The 17,050-nt window shown below is 40.8% G+C and overlaps 3 protein-coding genes across 4 annotated transcripts; 2 read left to right on the forward strand and 1 right to left on the reverse strand.

The window, feature by feature from the left end:
- Positions 1-3,144: 3,144 nt before the first annotated feature.
- On the reverse strand, positions 3,145-4,969 carry psmb6 (proteasome 20S subunit beta 6). Its single transcript, XM_008325531.3, has 7 exons — positions 4,818-4,969; positions 4,238-4,305; positions 4,090-4,155; positions 3,946-4,011; positions 3,722-3,851; positions 3,429-3,573; positions 3,145-3,338 (listed from the first exon to the last, which is right to left on the reverse strand). The coding sequence occupies exons 1-7, from the start codon at positions 4,914-4,916 to the stop codon at positions 3,211-3,213; spliced, it is 702 nt and encodes a 233-aa protein (XP_008323753.1). The 5' UTR covers positions 4,917-4,969; the 3' UTR covers positions 3,145-3,210.
- A 77-nt stretch (positions 4,970-5,046) lies between these two features.
- On the forward strand, positions 5,047-6,622 carry trappc1 (trafficking protein particle complex subunit 1). Of its 2 annotated transcripts, none has more exons than XM_017037681.2 (5): positions 5,047-5,177; positions 5,601-5,699; positions 5,798-5,868; positions 5,960-6,098; positions 6,372-6,622. In XM_017037681.2, the coding sequence occupies exons 2-5, from the start codon at positions 5,601-5,603 to the stop codon at positions 6,498-6,500; spliced, it is 438 nt and encodes a 145-aa protein (XP_016893170.1). In that variant the 5' UTR covers positions 5,047-5,177; the 3' UTR covers positions 6,501-6,622. The 2 variants fall into 2 exon arrangements, with proteins under 2 accessions (XP_016893170.1, XP_016893167.1); XM_017037678.2 differs by having other exon boundaries at positions 5,117-5,204.
- A 4,510-nt stretch (positions 6,623-11,132) lies between these two features.
- Positions 11,133-17,030, forward strand: LOC103389918 (voltage-gated potassium channel subunit beta-3). The gene is made up of 12 exons (XM_025060467.1): positions 11,133-11,165; positions 11,373-11,452; positions 11,554-11,598; positions 12,070-12,114; positions 12,187-12,230; positions 12,694-12,780; positions 12,858-12,943; positions 13,086-13,206; positions 13,709-13,803; positions 13,962-14,082; positions 14,384-14,472; positions 15,139-17,030. Exons 2-12 carry the CDS (start codon positions 11,373-11,375, stop codon positions 15,229-15,231), a joined length of 906 nt encoding a protein of 301 aa, XP_024916235.1. The 5' UTR covers positions 11,133-11,165; the 3' UTR covers positions 15,232-17,030.
- The last annotated feature ends 20 nt before the right edge of the window (positions 17,031-17,050 follow it).

A 17,050-nucleotide genomic window follows, 5' to 3' on the forward strand; every position in this document is an offset into this window, starting at 1 on the left:
ATCCAGAAGTGGGAATCGTGTGAAGGTGATTTTCAAAGACAGCCTGAGGCCATCAGCTGTAAAACTCTGCCCTGGTCTTTGTTTGGTTTCAAGTACGACAACAACCTGAAGCCGACGTCAACAGCAGTGAAGACCAGAGGGCATGTTGACCGTGCTGTTGTCTGGATTGTAAAATAAATGTGTAAATTCTTCCAAAGTTCAATTAAAACAGTTGTAGGGGGAAAACAGCAGCCAGGACAGAACATTGTTCTCTCCTGTGATTTTTTAGTAGTGAACACTGAAGGGAACCATGGCTGTTTCTAATGACGACACTGATTTATTTGGTTCTCCTCAAAAAAAAGGTCCCAGAGTGCAGTGTGGTGGTTGTGGCGACAGTTGGTCCAGTTAAGGAAAAACATCACATGGGATCAGACAGATCGTCTTTCCTCCAGAGATGAAAAGGACAGATGAAGTTTTTTATTTTACCTGTGTTCATGCCGACAAGTGAGTGTGTGTGTGACGGGGTGAGGTGAAGCTAATGTGGGGGAAGGGTGTGTGTGCGTTTTATTGAGGAGGTTAAAATTTCACACCTAAAGCTCCATTCACACCAGGTGAGAACCAGAGGGAGAGACAATGATGTCACAGCACTTGAAAGGTGTCACCGACCACAGAGAGGGCGAGAGGGAGGACAAAGGAGGAGGGTCAGGTGTCTGTCTTCCCCCCTGGTCTCCTCCCTCCCTGGGTCTTTATGCTCTTTGTGTGATGAGGTGTGAACGAAACAAGGCAGAGAAACAGGAGGAGGAGGGTGAGGAGGAGAGGCCACAAGATGAAGGCAGACAGGAGGAAAGGAATTAGAGAAGTAATACACGTGAGGAAAATCTGACTGTTGGATATAAGAACATTCCATATTGAGATGGACATGATGTAACATTAATACTAGACATCACACATGAGTCATTTCAGACAAGAAAAATTGCACAATAGAAAAATAAAAATAATGCACATGACACCAAAAACAGAAAGAAGGGTGGAGGAGAGAGAAAGGAAGGCTGTGCGAAGGAGGAGGAAAAGTGAAAGAGTGGAGACTAAAATGGAGGGAACAGAGAAGACAGGGATTGTGGGAACTGTGTGTGTCACTTCTCTGTCAAGCGAGAGTAAACAATAGGAGAGGAAGAGAGGAGGTTGACAGACAGGTGACAGTCCCGCCTCCAACCTAAAGTGCAGGACACTGGAAGGAGGGAAAGAAGGAAAAGAAAATGTTTATTATAATTTGATTTGTAGTTTGGGACTGTTCCTTTAACTCTCTGCCCCCACTCCCCCACCCCACCCCCACCTTCTCGACCCTGGGCATTTGTCTCCATCTCTCTTTCATAATCCAAAACCTGCTCAAGGCCTCTCCAGGATCATTCAAACCCCCCAGACCCTCCTCCAGGTTCTGATCTTCACCTTCTGACTGTCACCTGTTCACCAGTAGCTCAGACACATGAGACGCTTAAACTTTTAAAGTATGTGGCTGAAAGACGACACTGACACGTCTGTCACTTCTGCTGCCCCCTGCTGGACATGGTCAGAATTACTCAGTGCCAATAAACACAACTGTCCAGTTTGCCCTGCATATTTGGTCAGATCATTCAGGACCTTGTTGGAATAGTAACGTGGCCAAGATTCAAAGTCGCACTACACTCTCCAAAGCTGGCAGTATTTCATTTTCTATTGATGGTTCCCCAGTGTCCCCCTCCCCTCAGGTCAAGAGCCTGGGTGTCATCCTCGATAGCTCCCTATCTTTCCACTCTCACATTAACAATACCACACGGTCCGCCTATTTTCACCTTCGCAACATAAATCGCCTCCGCCCCTCCCTCACCTCCCACTCCACCTCGATTCTTGTACATAGTCTCGTCACCTCACGCCTAGACTACTGTAACTCTCTCCTCTTTGGTCTCCCTCAAAAATCCCTCCGTAAGCTCCAAATGGTCCTGAACTCAGCTGCCCGCATCATCACCAAAACCCCGTCATTCCACCACATTACCCCTGTATTACAGGATCTCCACTGGCTCCCCATAAAATTTAGAATCAACTTTAAAATACTCCTCCTCACATTTAAGGCCATCCACTCTCTCGTCCCCCCATATCTGTCCAGCCTCCTCACCGTCGCTACTCCCGTTCGCTCCCTTCGTTCCTCCTCTGCCACCCTTCTCACTGTCCCCTCTGTCCGCCTCAGTACAATGGGGAGTAGAGCTTTCTGTTGCTCTGCTCCCCAACTCTGGAATGCACTCCCCCAAGACATTCGCACTATTGACTCTCTCCCACTCTTCAAATCCAGACTCAAGACCCACTTGTTCAAACAGGCATATTCTCTGTAATTTCAATTTCTGCTTCTTTCTCTCCTCTCTCCCTCTTTACATCTTTTGTCTCTATTATTGTATTTTGTCTCTGTTGTATTTATTTTTTGTTTATTCTATGTTTGTTGTATTTATTCAATGTCTGTGATGTGTCCACTAGAGGGCGACTTTGCTGGATTGTAGAACAATGTGTAAACATACAAAACATTCAACTCTTAAGTACACCAATAATATCAAAGAAAAAAGAAAAGAAAAAACTGCATGTTATCAGACGAGGACAGTCTTTTCCAAAGACTTACCGCATGAGGTGGAATTCTTTTGAAAAACAATAGAATTCCCACTGTGCTGTTATTTTGGTCCTCTTCTTCTCCAGTGTTCTGTTTTCCTCCACCATTGTTTGAATTGCATTGTTAGGATTTTTGCCCAACTGACACATGCAAAGCAGCAATGAAGCAGCAGCTGGTGTTTCACCGCCAGCTAAAAATGTCTCATTTTTTTAAGGTTCTTCTCCTCCAGCAGATAGCACCATGTCTAATCTATCTAATCACCAATGTCTCATACTTTGTTCTTAGCTGGACCAATGTAGCCAAACATTTTACAAAGATAGCTTTAAACGCAGTCTGGATACATGACAAGACTCCTCCTGGACTACAGATGAAAAGTGTGTGAAAAACCACCTCTACATTCTAAAGAGTTTTTGACGTGTCAGTTCATTTATTTAGGATACATAGATAGATCTTTGTTAATCCCTTGGGATTTCCCTTCAGGAAATTAAGGAACTTAATTACTTTATTAAGGACATTAAAACAAAAAGGCAATCCAAACAAAATCAAACAAACTTTATTAACAACATCATGAGAGCATCTTCACTCTGTGTATGTGTGTATATTCAGTGTGTGGAGAAGCGAGGCAGCTGGTTTCCCAGAATGACTTTTCTCTCCACTCCCTCCTCAGAGATGGAGGCCAGTCTGATCACACCCCCACTGGAGCCATCTCGCTCCATGGCCAGAGACAGCGCTGAGGACAAAGAGAGATAATGTTGTGGGAATTGTTCAGACTAGTAGTGTTTGTATATCAGTACTTTTCTCTACTCAGCGGAGTATGTACCTGTGGCAGTGAGCTCCAGACACTGGTCTTTGGTCATTCCGGGTTTGTAGTTTGAGTCCATAAAGCCGTAGATGTAAGTGCTGCCGCTACCACCTATTGAGACAGGCTGTCTCACCAACATGCCACCAATGGGGACGCAGTACACCTGAGACACCGGGACAAACAGTCACACAGGATATTTGATTTCATAAAACCCCAGACTGTTATTTTAAGCAGCAGGAGCACCATTTAGAGCCAAGGCAGAGAAGTGCAGGATGAAGAAAACCTGCTGCGTGTCCAGTGTTTGTGTTTACCTGCCCCCCCTTCCTCCTGTCCCATCCTGCCACCAGTATCCCTGCACTCAATTCTTCTCTGTAGCGGTAGCAGCTTGCTCTGAAGAGATTGGCTGCTGTCTCCACCAGGGGGGGCTCATCAAGTTCGATGCTGCAGAAAGGTGAAGGAGAACAGATGAACACCAATTACAGGCAATGAGGTTGTCAGCGATGAAACACACTGCAGTCGTGTTACTGGTACACACCTGTGGAAGCCCAGCTGGTAGTTGACCACTTCTGCAATGGCCTGAGTGTCAGCAGCTGATCCAGACCTAAAACACATTTGCAGAGTTAAATAAGAGGTTCAAAAGTTACAGATTCAGTCCCTGACTTGTGAGGGGATCACTGACCTGCAGCAGTAGATTCGGTCGTGGATCTTAGTCAGTTTGTCTGTGACTCTGTTGGCAATGTAGGCCCTAAAAGACACAGAAACAGAACTGTACTGTACTGTTCTTAACACAGAGCTGACAGTCGCATGCATGCTTTTGTTTTACTCACCCTGTGGTTGTGCGAGAGTCTGCGCCGATTACAACGCCTCCATCATACTCCACCGCCATGATGGTGGTCTGTAATGAAGCCAGACAGATGTTACTGATGCAGTTTCGTACTTTAACTAAATTTAAACAAATACATCTACCTACTAGCCCAATGCTATTCTTTTGTAACATCAAAAACACTACCCATTGAATATCCCATTATAGGACACACATCAACTTTGTTTCTTGACTTTTCTTTAGGTGCCCACCAGCTTTAGTCCATTTTTGGATATGCAATAGTGCGTCTTGTATTAACTCTGGTGGCCAAGGGTTTTTATCTGAAAATTTTATCTTCCTCCAGATCCAACCGCACTAGGACTTATTTCCATATTGTTTACAGTAATTAGACAAAGTTCGCTTCAGACCTGTAAACATCAGACCTGGACTGATGTTTGACAAATAAACCACAAATAGCCGTTAGCCACCGTTAGCTACCTCGTTAGTGCTGTCTCATTCACCACCTTTAACTGACAAAACACTCCTCTCCGAAACAGAACATATTCCGGTTCGGTCTTTCCACATTCCTTATTACCCTAACTCACCCCAGTGCTGACTTCCTGGCTTGTCCATTCAGGTACCATGTCATTTTTAGAGGAAATTCGCTGCACAATTTCGGGCATCATTGTCGATGTAGCCGCCATTGCGTCTCTATCTGAAGTCGAAGTTACCCAAGCAGTGCCGGATTTACACAGTTAACACGGTTTGTTGACATCAATCTAATATTCAGGGTTTTTTTTCATTATATTTATTTGTTTAGAAACACTTTTCATGTTAAAGTATATAGCCATTACAAAAAAATAACAACACATATTTGAAGAACCCAAATGATCATGGATGAGATTTATTCTGGCATGACAATGGACACCTGAACAGCAGGGTCCTACTGAAAACAGGAAGAGAAGGTAAACACAGCTGCTCTTATTGAAAAGGTGAAATAAACGTCGTTTTAAAAGATGATTAATCAGAAATGGTTTGCTTGTTCTCACTTAACAGTGTGTTTTTGTTTTATGTGTCAATATTTGATACATTTGTTTTCTTTAGTAAAGACATAGTTTACTTGTGGATCGTGTCCTGGCGTCTGAGCTGGCCGAAATACCTAGCTCCGTATGAAAATACATTAGGTGACATAGAATTTGTGTAAAAACTGTACAATAAAAGCACAAATGACACAAGTGTTTAAATGCACACATTTTTAAGAGGATAATTAATATAGACACAGTTTAATTGTGCTTATTTTACGGTTTAAAACTTTACAACTTTGTCAGGAAAAGTGCCTTGCTAATATATGTTACTACCGCTGTCACTCTTGTTTTTACTTATTTCAGATGACTGTCCACAACCTTTACATATTTGACCGGAATGGAAACTGCCTGTACTACAATGAGTGGAATCGGAAAAAGCAAGCAGGAATATCCAAAGAGGAGGTGATGTAGAGGGAGACAAGTATGGGACAAGTAAGAGGACAACAGAGGCACAGATGATGTTGTAGTTATTGCTCCTGTCCGTTTCTTTCTCTGCGCAGGAATACAAGCTGATGTATGGAATGCTCTTCTCCATCCGATCCTTCGTCAGTAAAATGTCCCCACTAGACATGTATCCTTTTCCCCACTGGTCCGTGTGTATCTGTCTGTCTCTGTGTCTCCTCCTCTGTCACTGTTGTCCTTAGCAGCTCCTGCGCCCTCAGGAAGGACGGCTTCCTGTCCTTTCACACCAGCAAATATCGTCTTCATTACTACGAGACTCCAAGTGGATTGAAGTTTGTCATGAACACAGACCTGTCCGTGTCCAATGCCAGAGAAACACTGCAGCACATCTACAGTAACGTAAGACATGGGTCCAGATAGAGACAAGACTGTCTTATTACTTACATCTGCAGATATTAGGAATTTTATTTTGAAAGTATATATTTCAGTGATAAAGAACTGAGGCTGTGGATGAAAAACTTTAACTGGTGATTCACAGATAAGATTTTTCTTTTTAATAAAATCAAACCTTTAGAAGGTGCACAGAAAGTCATACTTTTATTTTGAAATCTATGCAATGGGATGTACTTAATAAGTCATTAATCTGTGTGTGTGTGTCTGTGTGTGTCACAGCTGTACGTGGAGTACATTGTGAAGAACCCCGTGTGTGTTTTAGGCCAGAGTTTGGACAGTGAACTTTTCAGCAGTCGACTGGACGCCTTCATCAGAGCTCTGCCGTACTACAGCCCCCGTGCTGCCTGAAACACACACATGTCAGAACTTGTGCAGTCTGTCGTATTTATTGTTTTTGTATCTTCACTCTGACTCTGTGTTCAACTGTGACTCATCGGAAAAATAAAGACCTGTGTGGAAATTAAAGTAGATCTCTGACTGACGACACTGTCTGTTTTCAACAGAAAGTAAAAAATCTAAATCACCACTGTAGTCAGAGGTAATGAAAGAGTAAACACCTGGTTGGTGGTCTACACTTGCTGACGTCCATATCAGCATGTCATGTGAATTTTTTTGGCTTGTCACCAGGTGTTGAGGCTGTTCAGAAATTATATATTTTCCAACAAAGGTAGAATGAACATGACAACAGGAAAAACAAGTCAACACAGTCCTTTGTTATTAAAATGACTACAATTTTTTTAATTCTTTTTTATCGCTTATCTCTTGGTTGTGCTGCTTGCTGTTGTTTGTTTATTGTTGAGTTTTCAATCCAAACATCTCTCATCCATTCTGTTAAGAGAAACTTCTGACACTAGCTCTCAGAAGTCATGGAGATTCCTACTGGGCTAACAGTTGACATGTAGCTGGTGAAGTCATTTAACAATAACATCTGCAGGTTAGCATCTGAGGCAACTAAAACAATATGACATTTTTCATTCATGAATTTTTCATTTTCAGTCCATTATGACTGACATCCTGAGGAAATTAATTTTATGCCAAATATTTCTTGGTTGAAACTAATCAAGCTAAAGATTAGCTATAAAATTAAGCTGTTCTGTATAATGACACTTTTACTCTGATTGGTCCCCAGGGGGCAGGCAAGAGAGGGCTATTAGGTTTGTGTGTTTGTGTTTGTGTGTGTGCCAATACCTGATCAACAGATCAATATCTAGATTGATGTCCAAGCAACATTATTGATCAGACTTGGTCATTAGAAAAAAAACAATAATAAATGAGACAGTGAAGCCCTAAACGGACAGATTCCTGATTGAGCTTCGAAATGAAGTTCAGCTATGTTACTGCTGACTGGCCTCATGTGCCTCGTGCCTGAAACCATAGCACTAAACATAAGACTTTTAGAAAATGAACAAAAGATTTGATTTTCTAAACGGACTTTGGTGTTCGCTTCATAAACCGGAGTTTTCAGTGGTTGATTTAATCAGGTTTCACAAATGATACTTCCAGCGGTGGACCTCTTGCCCAGTGAAGGACAGTGGCATTTAAATGACAACATTTTTGTCTCACATGGAGCAAATGATGTGAAGACAGTGAAGACCATCCACGAGTCTCTGTGTGCAGCTACTGCTCTAATCCACATTAGTGACACCATACCTTTGGCCCGAGGCAGCTTAGGGAGAGACAGAAAGAGAGTGAGAGAGAGAGAGACTGTGTGTGTGGTTCTGTATGCAGCTAATGCAGCCATAGAGAGAAGGAGGAGACACAGAGTGGGGGAAGGTCAGAAAGTCTTTTAACGATGTGTAGCAAAGATTCCCATCAAACACTCTCTTTGATCTGGTCTTCCATCCAATTCCATCACCTGGTTTAAATGCTTTCACACCGCTAAGCTAACATGCATCACAAATTAGCAGAGGTTAAAACTGTTGAAACACTCATGATTCTCATGATTGATTTTTAATTTATTTGTAACTTCAGGAAAAGCTAACTGGAGAATAACAGTATTTCTAAGTGTCAAGTACGGGGTTAAGAGGTAGCCTAAATAATACAAATGGTGTAAAAAGCTAGCCTAAAAGTTAGCTAAAATCCCAAACCTGCTAAATACCAGCTAAGAAGTTTATAAAACAACGACAATTTAGTCAACAGTTATTTGAAGGCTAGCCCAGCAGTCATTAAAACAGCCAAATTATGGCAAGTTAAAATTATTTAAATTACTTGTTACATGTTTTAAAAAAGAAGCCTGAAATCACAAACACACTTTGTCTCATTTTAACGTTTCCCCCTCTAATACAGAACAGACACTACAACACAGGTAACGTTAACGTTCTGTTGAAATGTTGTCCACAAGCAGAAAGTGTCAGTTCCTATAATCAACCAAGTTTAACTAAAGCTATAGAAGAAGAAGCTAAAAGTTAGCTTTCCCTCTCACTCCCTCCTCCTCTCCCTCTCACTCTGTCTGACAAGTGCTCACTCGCTCGCCCAGTGTGCAGCCAACCAGCTTGAAGTGGGGGGAGGAGGGGGTCTCTCCCGCTCTCTCCCACTTCTCTCTCTCTCTATCCTTTTGTCCCGACTTGGACGCTTCCTTTCTCTCACTTCTCTCTCTCACTCTCTCTCTGCTACTACTTTTCCTCTACCTCGTTCGTCCCGTCTCTTCTTTTCTTCCTCGTTGGACTTTCATCTTCACCGGTCGTCCTCCAGCTGTGGGACATAAGAGGGGACACCGGCACAAACTAACCTTCTTTGTGTGTCCTGATTGGCTGATTGACTTGAGGCGATACCCCCTCCTACAACTCTCGAGGACATCGTCCCCTGGTTTCCATGGTAACCAATGACCTTGGTGGCCTTGACGCTTTCTACAATATATTTTACAGAGCGGCGTACATTTATACAAATATATTTTTGGAAAATATTTTGTTGCTGTACTGAGGAGGATGCAAGTGTCAATAGCATGTAACATGGGTGGTGGCGGGGGTGCTGGAGGTGGGGGGGTGAGCGAGCACCCACTGAAGGAGCGTCGGGTGGCGCCGGTGCCGTCCACCAACTCCAGTGTGGCCCTGGCCTGTCAGTCCAAAGTCAGGGGGGAGTCATCAGGCAGACACACCCTTATGGGCCATGCCCACATGAAGGAGGCCCTGGGTCGTCATGGCAACATGAAGTACAGGTGAGAAAGAGAGAACAGCCAGGTGTGTGAAAGTGGACCTTTCTAACCGTTCAATCACAGCATGAATGGACTCATGGGTGTTCATTTTATGTCGATGACAGAGTTAATCTTACTGACTCAAGCAGAATGGAAGAACTTCGCTCTTGGTATTTGTGTAACATCCAAATCTGTTGCTACATTTCTGTAATATTCCAATTTATGCTGAAATATTTAATTGTATTTTTTTGGAAACATTTTTAAATCGGATAAAACCTGTATTATCTGTATTTCTGATTATAATATAAACATGGATTTTATTTAGGAGAAAAAAATCCTATAAAAATAATTGTAGTTGGTCTAGTCTTTCAGTCAGTTTGTTCTTGACAGTTTATTCCAGTTTGAGCTCTTAGTTCAAAAAAGGGTCAGTTTAAAATGTAGCGTCAGTTTATTTGTTTTCATTTAGATTTCATTTTGTTTCACTTTATGATTTATCCCAAAAGAGTTACGGTACATCCAGGCCAACTGGACGGAGTAGGTTTCTTGAAGATGTTTCACCTCTCATCCAAGAGGCTTCCTCACTTCTGTCCTTTACACGCTCTGTCCTACGGCTTTATAAGTTCTTCCTTCACGTTGGTTGAATTGATCATATCTGCTTTAAATGTATTTGTTTTACAGTATATGGATGTTATCTCATTCTGTTATGAAGTATTCGTTGACTTCAGGTCAGTTTTATTGACACATCCTTTGTCTCAGTTTGTCTTCTGAAGGACAGAAACTTTTGTCCTCTGAGTGACAAAAATCTAGACAGATTCTTTCTGAACAGGTGAGGCAGCAGCCCTCGACCTCCCCCCACAGTATCTGACCTTGGGGCTGTGTGGACATTGGTCCATGGTCAGGGGACGTGTGGACGTGTGGACGTGTGGATGTTGACACAAACGATGAAATTTATGTCTCTGCGAGGACACACTGTTGAAAACAAAAACAACAGTGACCTGCTGGTATTTTTAGCTGCTGTCAAAGTGTGTGGCTGCTGGGACACACACACACACAGACACACACTGGCTGACATGTACATACATGTACACACACACATATACAGTGTATACAACAGTGTATACAACAGTGTATACAACATTGTATACAACAGTGTATACAACAGTGTATAGAACAGTGTGTACAACAGTGTGTACAACAGTGTATACATTAGGAAACAGTTCAGCTGAAGATTAGACTCAAACATCTGATGCGTGTGATAATTAAAAGCAGATGTTTCATTCGTCTGTTCTCTTATCCCTAACACATGATTGGTGGACACATGATTGGTTCATCTGCGAGGTGATTGGTCAGTAATCGTCCTGTGTGCGACAATCTGGTCTCCCTATATTTGCTGGCTGTCTATGCTGCCCCCTTTGGTCCACAGGTGTCAGTACATCATTTCTGTTCTTACTTTATTATTGACTGAACGATTGATTCAAATGTTTTACAGGAACCTTGGGAAATCTGGACTGAGAGTGTCCTGTTTAGGACTCGGTGAGTGTGGCCACACACACAAAACCTACTTGAAATTATTATAACAAAAGTTCAATTGAAACGTTATTTTACGGTGAAATCCGTTTAATTTTAAGTTGTACTAAAATAAACTTGATTTAGACTGCACCAAAATGGACTCAAATCTGATTTGGACGGTGAATTCAACATGATGTCTAAACTGAAGTAGATTACAATCTGGATTCCACTTATTCTTACTGACTGATGGCCCAGATACTAGAGTACCTGAGTCAGAGTTTTGAATCTCTTGTTTACACTGATCCATATTGGAGTCTGTTGTTTCTCTCTTCACAGGGACGTGGGTGACATTTGGTTCTCAGATATCAGATGAGGTACGATTCCATATAATCAGTATACGTATACATTCAGATCCACATGTTCTTTTTCTTTTTCAGATTAGACTTGGGTTTAAAATTCGGTCCGGTTTAGTTCAGCTTCCTACTCAGTTTCTATGAGGAGAAAATACAAACCAAGTTAGAAAATCAAGTTAGCGTTAGACTGAAATCCTAGCATTAACTAAGGTGTTTTTGTGTGTCAAGATGGCAGAGAGTGTGTTGACGTTAGCATACGACAGTGGAGTGAACCTGTTTGACACGGCTGAGATTTACGCTTCAGGCAGGTACAGTCTCATTATCTGTCTCATCACCCCCACCTCCCAAGTTTGTATCCATGCTGACATCACAACAACCTGCTGATGTCTCTTCCTGTTGTGTGTGTCAGGGCAGAGACGACTTTGGGAAACATCCTGAAGAAGAAAGGATGGAGGTAAGCACTGATGTGGACAAATGTGTGTGTCTGTGGGGACAGATTTTAGTTATCCCAGATATTGGTATCCAACTTTTCTTTTAGCCCATAAGGGCAGATAAAGACATGGAAAAATACCAGAGACAAGTCTAGACAGATACAGAAGTCATCCCAGTCACTGTGGACAGACACATTGGACCACACCTGAGACATGTCCATCTCCAGGGACAGGAGAAAATGTAGGGACACATTAGGACCATTACAGATGTGTGGACATGTGAGTTAAGATTGTCTCAGAGGACATAGGCAGCTGAAAACCTGAAGATTAAAAAAAAAAAACGGGACAAAATTCCTGAATCAACAGTTTTAATAATAAATCGAATGATGACTCAGCAGATTCGCTCACACACACACACACACACACACATACATGCTCTCTGTTACTGATGTAGACTCTAAAATAACTCTCTTTCCACCTGTGTCTCCACCCAGGAGGTCCAGCTACGTGGTAACCACCAAGATCTACTGGGGAGGACAGTGAGTGTCCATTACTAGTCTACACTTATGGACGGATGATGTCCACTGTTAATTGTCTTTGTGTGTTTGCAGGGCGGAGACAGAACGAGGATTGTCCCGTAAACACATCATTGAAGGTGAACAGGAAGTGCTCCTTTCTTCAACATTCACTGATCACACAGTTAAAATGAGCTCGAACCACATCTAGATAAACAATAGGTTGACAGTTGACCAAGGCTCCGTGTGTTTCAGTTTCCTTTCACTTTCTACACTAAGCATGCAGATCAAAGTATTTACTGGCTGAATAGCCTTACTGCTTGGTTTGCTAACCAGTCTAACCATATAATGACATCTTTACAGTGGTCTTAAGTTAGCTAGCTAACGCATTTACTTTCATTCCAAACAAGAACAACCAGATGAACAAAATATAATCTCCAAAATAACAGTATATTAACTAATTGGATTTCGTTTAGACCATAAACAACATATATAATATATAACGTATGCAGCTCCAACACAACTATGGCCCTTGTTTTGTGTTGAATCTTAAACTTCATTGGCTTCAGCAACGAGCTCTACTCACACGGTTCTTTTCTGCAGGTCTGCGTGGCTCCCTCTGCAGGTTACAGCTGGACTACGTTGATGTAGTCTTCGCCAACCGGAACGATATCAACACGCCAATGGAGGGTTAGCACATGCCCGGTCTCTGTCATCCTCTTCATGTCTCCATCCTTGTCTAAAACAACCATTGGTGTGTTTCACAGAAATTGTCCGTGCAATGACTTTTGTCATTGACCAGGGGTTAGCCATCTACTGGGGAACGTCACGTTGGAATGCTGTGGAAATCATGGTGCCAGACTCCTATGTCTGTTTGACTTTGAACTGTCTGTCCGTCTCTGACCTGTCTGAGTGCATTTGACCTTTAATTTGAGTCTTTGACCTGACCTGTCTCTTCCACCCGTCGCCCTGTCTGTCTCTCTACCCCTCCTCAGGAAGCCTACTCTGTAGCAAGACAGTTTAACTTGATTCCTCCAGTGTGTGAACAGGCAGAGTATCATTATTTCCAGAGAGAGAAGGTGGAACTGCAGCTGCCAGAACTCTACCACAAGATAGGTACACACACACACACCCACACACACACACACACACACACACTGTGAATATGAACCATGCTGAGCATCATTAATAATCTTATTATTAACACTGTGTCAGCTCTGGACTCAGCAGTCACAGGTACCTGCAGAATGAGGACAGAAAAAGAGAACACACACACACACACACACACACACACACACACACACTTATATAGACTTGTTTTAAATACTGCTTAGTCAAACTGTGTGTTTTGGTGTCCTTTTTACAAATACACACTCCACATTGAGACACACACACACACACGTATATATATATATATATATATATATATATATATATATATATATATATATGTGTGTGTGTATGTATATAGTATCTTAGCACCCATCATTACTCCTGAGCTGATCTAGAAGAACCTGGATGCTGAACAGACTCAGCAGAGTGGAGGGGACGGCAGCTGTCCATGTCTAAACATAGTGGCTGTGTGTGTGTGTGTGTGTGTGTGTGTGTGTCACTGAAGGTGTTGGAGCAATGACCTGGTCTCCGTTAGCTTGTGGTCTGCTTACGGGAAAATACAACGAGGGTGTTCCAGAAAGCTCAAGGGCCACCATGACGGTACCTCAACCCTCTCACACACAAGTGCACACAAACTCACACACACACACACACACACACACAAAAATTATAAATCTTGAAGACAGGCTTCAGGCTGAGAGACCATCTGTTACTATTGAGATCAATAATGTGTGTGTGTGTGTGTGTGTGTGCGTTAGGGATATTCATGGCTGAAGGAGCGTCTCTTCAGCGAAGACGGCAAGAAGCAGCTGAGTAAAATCAAAGATCTTCTCCTGCTGGCTGTCAGACTGAACTGCACACCTGCTCAGCTCGCCATAGGTATGAATCTATGTGAGTGTGCGGTGTGTCCAAGGTCTCGCTGGTTTAGTGTGGCATTTTTACTACACTTTCATTCTTTAACTTTACATTAATACTGACAGGGACTTCAATTATTTTTTAACTTATTGTTTAACTGTTCATCATCGTCACCTTGTAATTAATCTAACTCCTCCCGTTTTTTATTTGTTTTTGCTCACTCACAGGTTCTTTTACTATTTTTTCTGTTTGGGCACAGTTTTCACTAATGCAGTTCTCTTCTCACTGTTAAACTATGAGCGTTGTGTCTGCATGTATGTTTCAGCGTGGTGTCTCCGTAGTGAAGGCGTCAGCTCAGTTCTTCTCGGAGTCTCCAACACAGAGCAGCTGCTGGAGAATCTGGGTGCTCTCAGGGTAACTACCAGTTAACTAGTATAACTTGCTGACTGTGTGTTTTATTCTCACGCTGTCAAGTTTCTGCTTGACTTGAATGTATCTCTATAATAACGACTGCTAACAAACAGTGATACATTGTGTGAGGCTGTGGTCAAACATGCTGTGCCGTCTAACTTTAACAAAGTGCTGTATTTGTGTTTTCTGATGTTGGTTTTATCCACCTTACTCACATTTAGCATTTGCTGACTTCAAAGAAAGAAGTCAGCAAAGAAAAGTGGGATACCCAGGGAGAGGGGGAGAGCTTCAAAGGAGGGCACACAGCAAAGAAAAACAATTCTATTGATTTGTGGGATGTGCAAAGTGGCAAGGAGAAAAGAAATGTGGTGAAGTGAGAAAGAATGTGCAGCAGGTTAGGGTGATAAAGGGAGGAGATAAAAATGCATCTGAAAGCACAGGTCATTGAAAAGGTTGATGCCTGTTGCAAATTATACAGTTTGTAGCCTGTTCTGCTAGTAATTAAAGTTTTTTGACCAGATACAGGTTAAAATAATAATAATAAAAAAAACTTCAGTCTCGATGCTGCTTTTTAATCATTAGAAACTGATCCCCAATCAGATCTCAATACATTTGTTGTGGATGTGAAACAAATGGACATTTATTTGGATGAACTCTTTTTCTCTGCAGGTTTTGTGTCAGTTGACTCCGCCCCTCATCACAGAGATGGATGAGTTACTTGGTAACAAGCCACGGAACCTTAAGAAGGAGGTGCGCAGTTAAGGTCAAATGTCCAACACTGTACACATGAGAAAAAGATGGCTGCCTCATTATCATAAAGACTTGGGCTCCACCGTCACTGTCCAAAAAAAACAGAGACTATATTTTTATTTTTTTGGCATTACTGACCACAGACCCAATCAATACCAAGGTGTGTATTCAACAATCAATAATTATTTGTCAATACTGACCAATACAGACTGATCTAAAGGTGAAGTAACACTGTTGAAATAACTGCACAATTGTAAGTTACTGTTCAATGTATGAATGAAGTTAGTTATTAACATGTTTATTTATTTACTTATACAACTTCTAATTTCTCAGTTTAAAAGCACATTTATTTCAAGTAGATTAATTAAATAATTTAAATAAAATGTGACTTATTTCAACAAATGCTCCAAACAGATTAAAATTGATTGAATTGAATATAAAAAAAAATTGATTTTGAACTGATTTTATTTTTAGATATCTCGGCAGAACCAACACTGTGACACACTTTACCACCAAATTGTAGTTACAGTAATGTAAAGAAAAATACAGACATTTGTATATTTTCTGATTGTAGCAGCCATAGATTATTTAAAATCCATCATCCACTACAGATAATCTATATAAAAAAAAACAAAATAATTTAAAAAAATCAATAAATGTCAGATTTCAATCAAGATAAAAAAAATAACAATCACAATAATAAGATGCCACTCTGATGATGTGTTTCCATAAACACAAAGTGACCTTTATTGGTCACATGATTTGATTGACTCTAGTCACAAATTGACTTGACTTGATTTTTTTTTCATTCCTTTATGTAGTACACAAAAACAAAAAAATGTATAAACCATCACCTGAAAGTACGATGTATGTCCACCAGGGGGAGCAGAGATGCATTTACTGTTGACACTGGTAAGCATATATAATAATTAAATTTATCTAAAAGGTAAACTGTTAAAAAAAAGCTGTAGTCACAAATTATAGGTAGCTAAAGATTAGCCAAATATAAATTGAAATGCATAGATCACACCATACATGTTAGTCAAGAAAGTTTACATGAATAGTTGAATACAATTGTTTGTGAAATACATAACATTTAAATGAAAGATAGGGAAAATATTTAGCCAGTAGAATAAACCTAACCAAAAATATAGAGGAAAAAAACACCTTAACCAAAGGATAGACATTACCATAGAAATGGTCAAATATTAGCAAATAATCTAGGAAAAATATTTACAATGAATTACTAAATCACAAAAATAGTAAATAAACAAGATTTGTAAGAAAACAAAAAGAAAGCCTGTAAATTTAAAAAGTGAATCAAACCATACCATAAAAGCAAAAATAAGCCAGAATAAGCTACGACCCAAAGATATATGACTTATATATAAATAAAAAATAGTAAAAAGGCTTTTGGAAATAGTCAGACAATAGTAATAATGATCACTGAAAAAAAGTAGGTAAGAAAGAGTGAGATAGCTAAAGAAACATTTCTAAAACATCATAATAAAGTCCGACTGTAAATATTATGAAGGTAACCAAAAGTAGGTGGCAAAAAGGTTCAGACTTAGAAGAAAAGTTGACAAAAGTAAACCCAAGACTAGCTAAAGTTAAATAAAATATCAAAAGCATATTTGATTCAGATTTTTTTTACTTTTTAGATACAGTAAATCTGATTCTTGTATCCATAACTTTTATTTTGGCCCATCCAAGGACCATAGTTGGTCCATGTTCTAGATGTTGGACACATGTGCTTTTAAGAATAGATTTGTTGTGTTGTATAGAGTTTATTCTGAGAAAAACACATTATTTTGAAATAAAATACTACAAA

The sequence above is a fragment of the Cynoglossus semilaevis genome, chromosome 1 (assembly GCF_000523025.1).
Source record: "Cynoglossus semilaevis isolate Cse_v1.0 chromosome 1, Cse_v1.0, whole genome shotgun sequence".
Classification (NCBI taxonomy): domain Eukaryota; kingdom Metazoa; phylum Chordata; class Actinopteri; order Pleuronectiformes; family Cynoglossidae; genus Cynoglossus; species Cynoglossus semilaevis.

Bases quoted from the DNA above. Each gene is read 5' to 3' on its own strand.
- psmb6 (XM_008325531.3), bottom strand. From the start codon at position 4,916: ATGGCGGCTACATCGACAATGATGCCCGAAATTGTGCAGCGAATTTCC. The intron at 4,012-4,089 runs GTCAGTGATCCC...AATGTGTTTTAG, and splicing joins GACCGAATCTACTGCTGCAG to GTCTGGATCAGCTGCTGACA. The intron at 3,339-3,428 runs GTACATACTCCG...CTTTGTCCTCAG, and splicing joins TCTGGAGCTCACTGCCACAG to CGCTGTCTCTGGCCATGGAG.
- trappc1 (XM_017037681.2), top strand. From the start codon at position 5,601: ATGACTGTCCACAACCTTTACATATTTGACCGGAATGGAAACTGCCTG. The intron at 5,869-5,959 runs GTATCCTTTTCC...CTGCGCCCTCAG, and splicing joins AAAATGTCCCCACTAGACAT to GAAGGACGGCTTCCTGTCCT. The intron at 6,099-6,371 runs GTAAGACATGGG...TGTGTGTCACAG, and splicing joins TGCAGCACATCTACAGTAAC to CTGTACGTGGAGTACATTGT.
- LOC103389918 (XM_025060467.1), top strand. From the start codon at position 11,373: ATGGCAGAGAGTGTGTTGACGTTAGCATACGACAGTGGAGTGAACCTG. The intron at 11,453-11,553 runs GTACAGTCTCAT...TGTGTGTGTCAG, and splicing joins GAGATTTACGCTTCAGGCAG to GGCAGAGACGACTTTGGGAA. The intron at 14,083-14,383 runs GTATGAATCTAT...TGTATGTTTCAG, and splicing joins ACCTGCTCAGCTCGCCATAG to CGTGGTGTCTCCGTAGTGAA.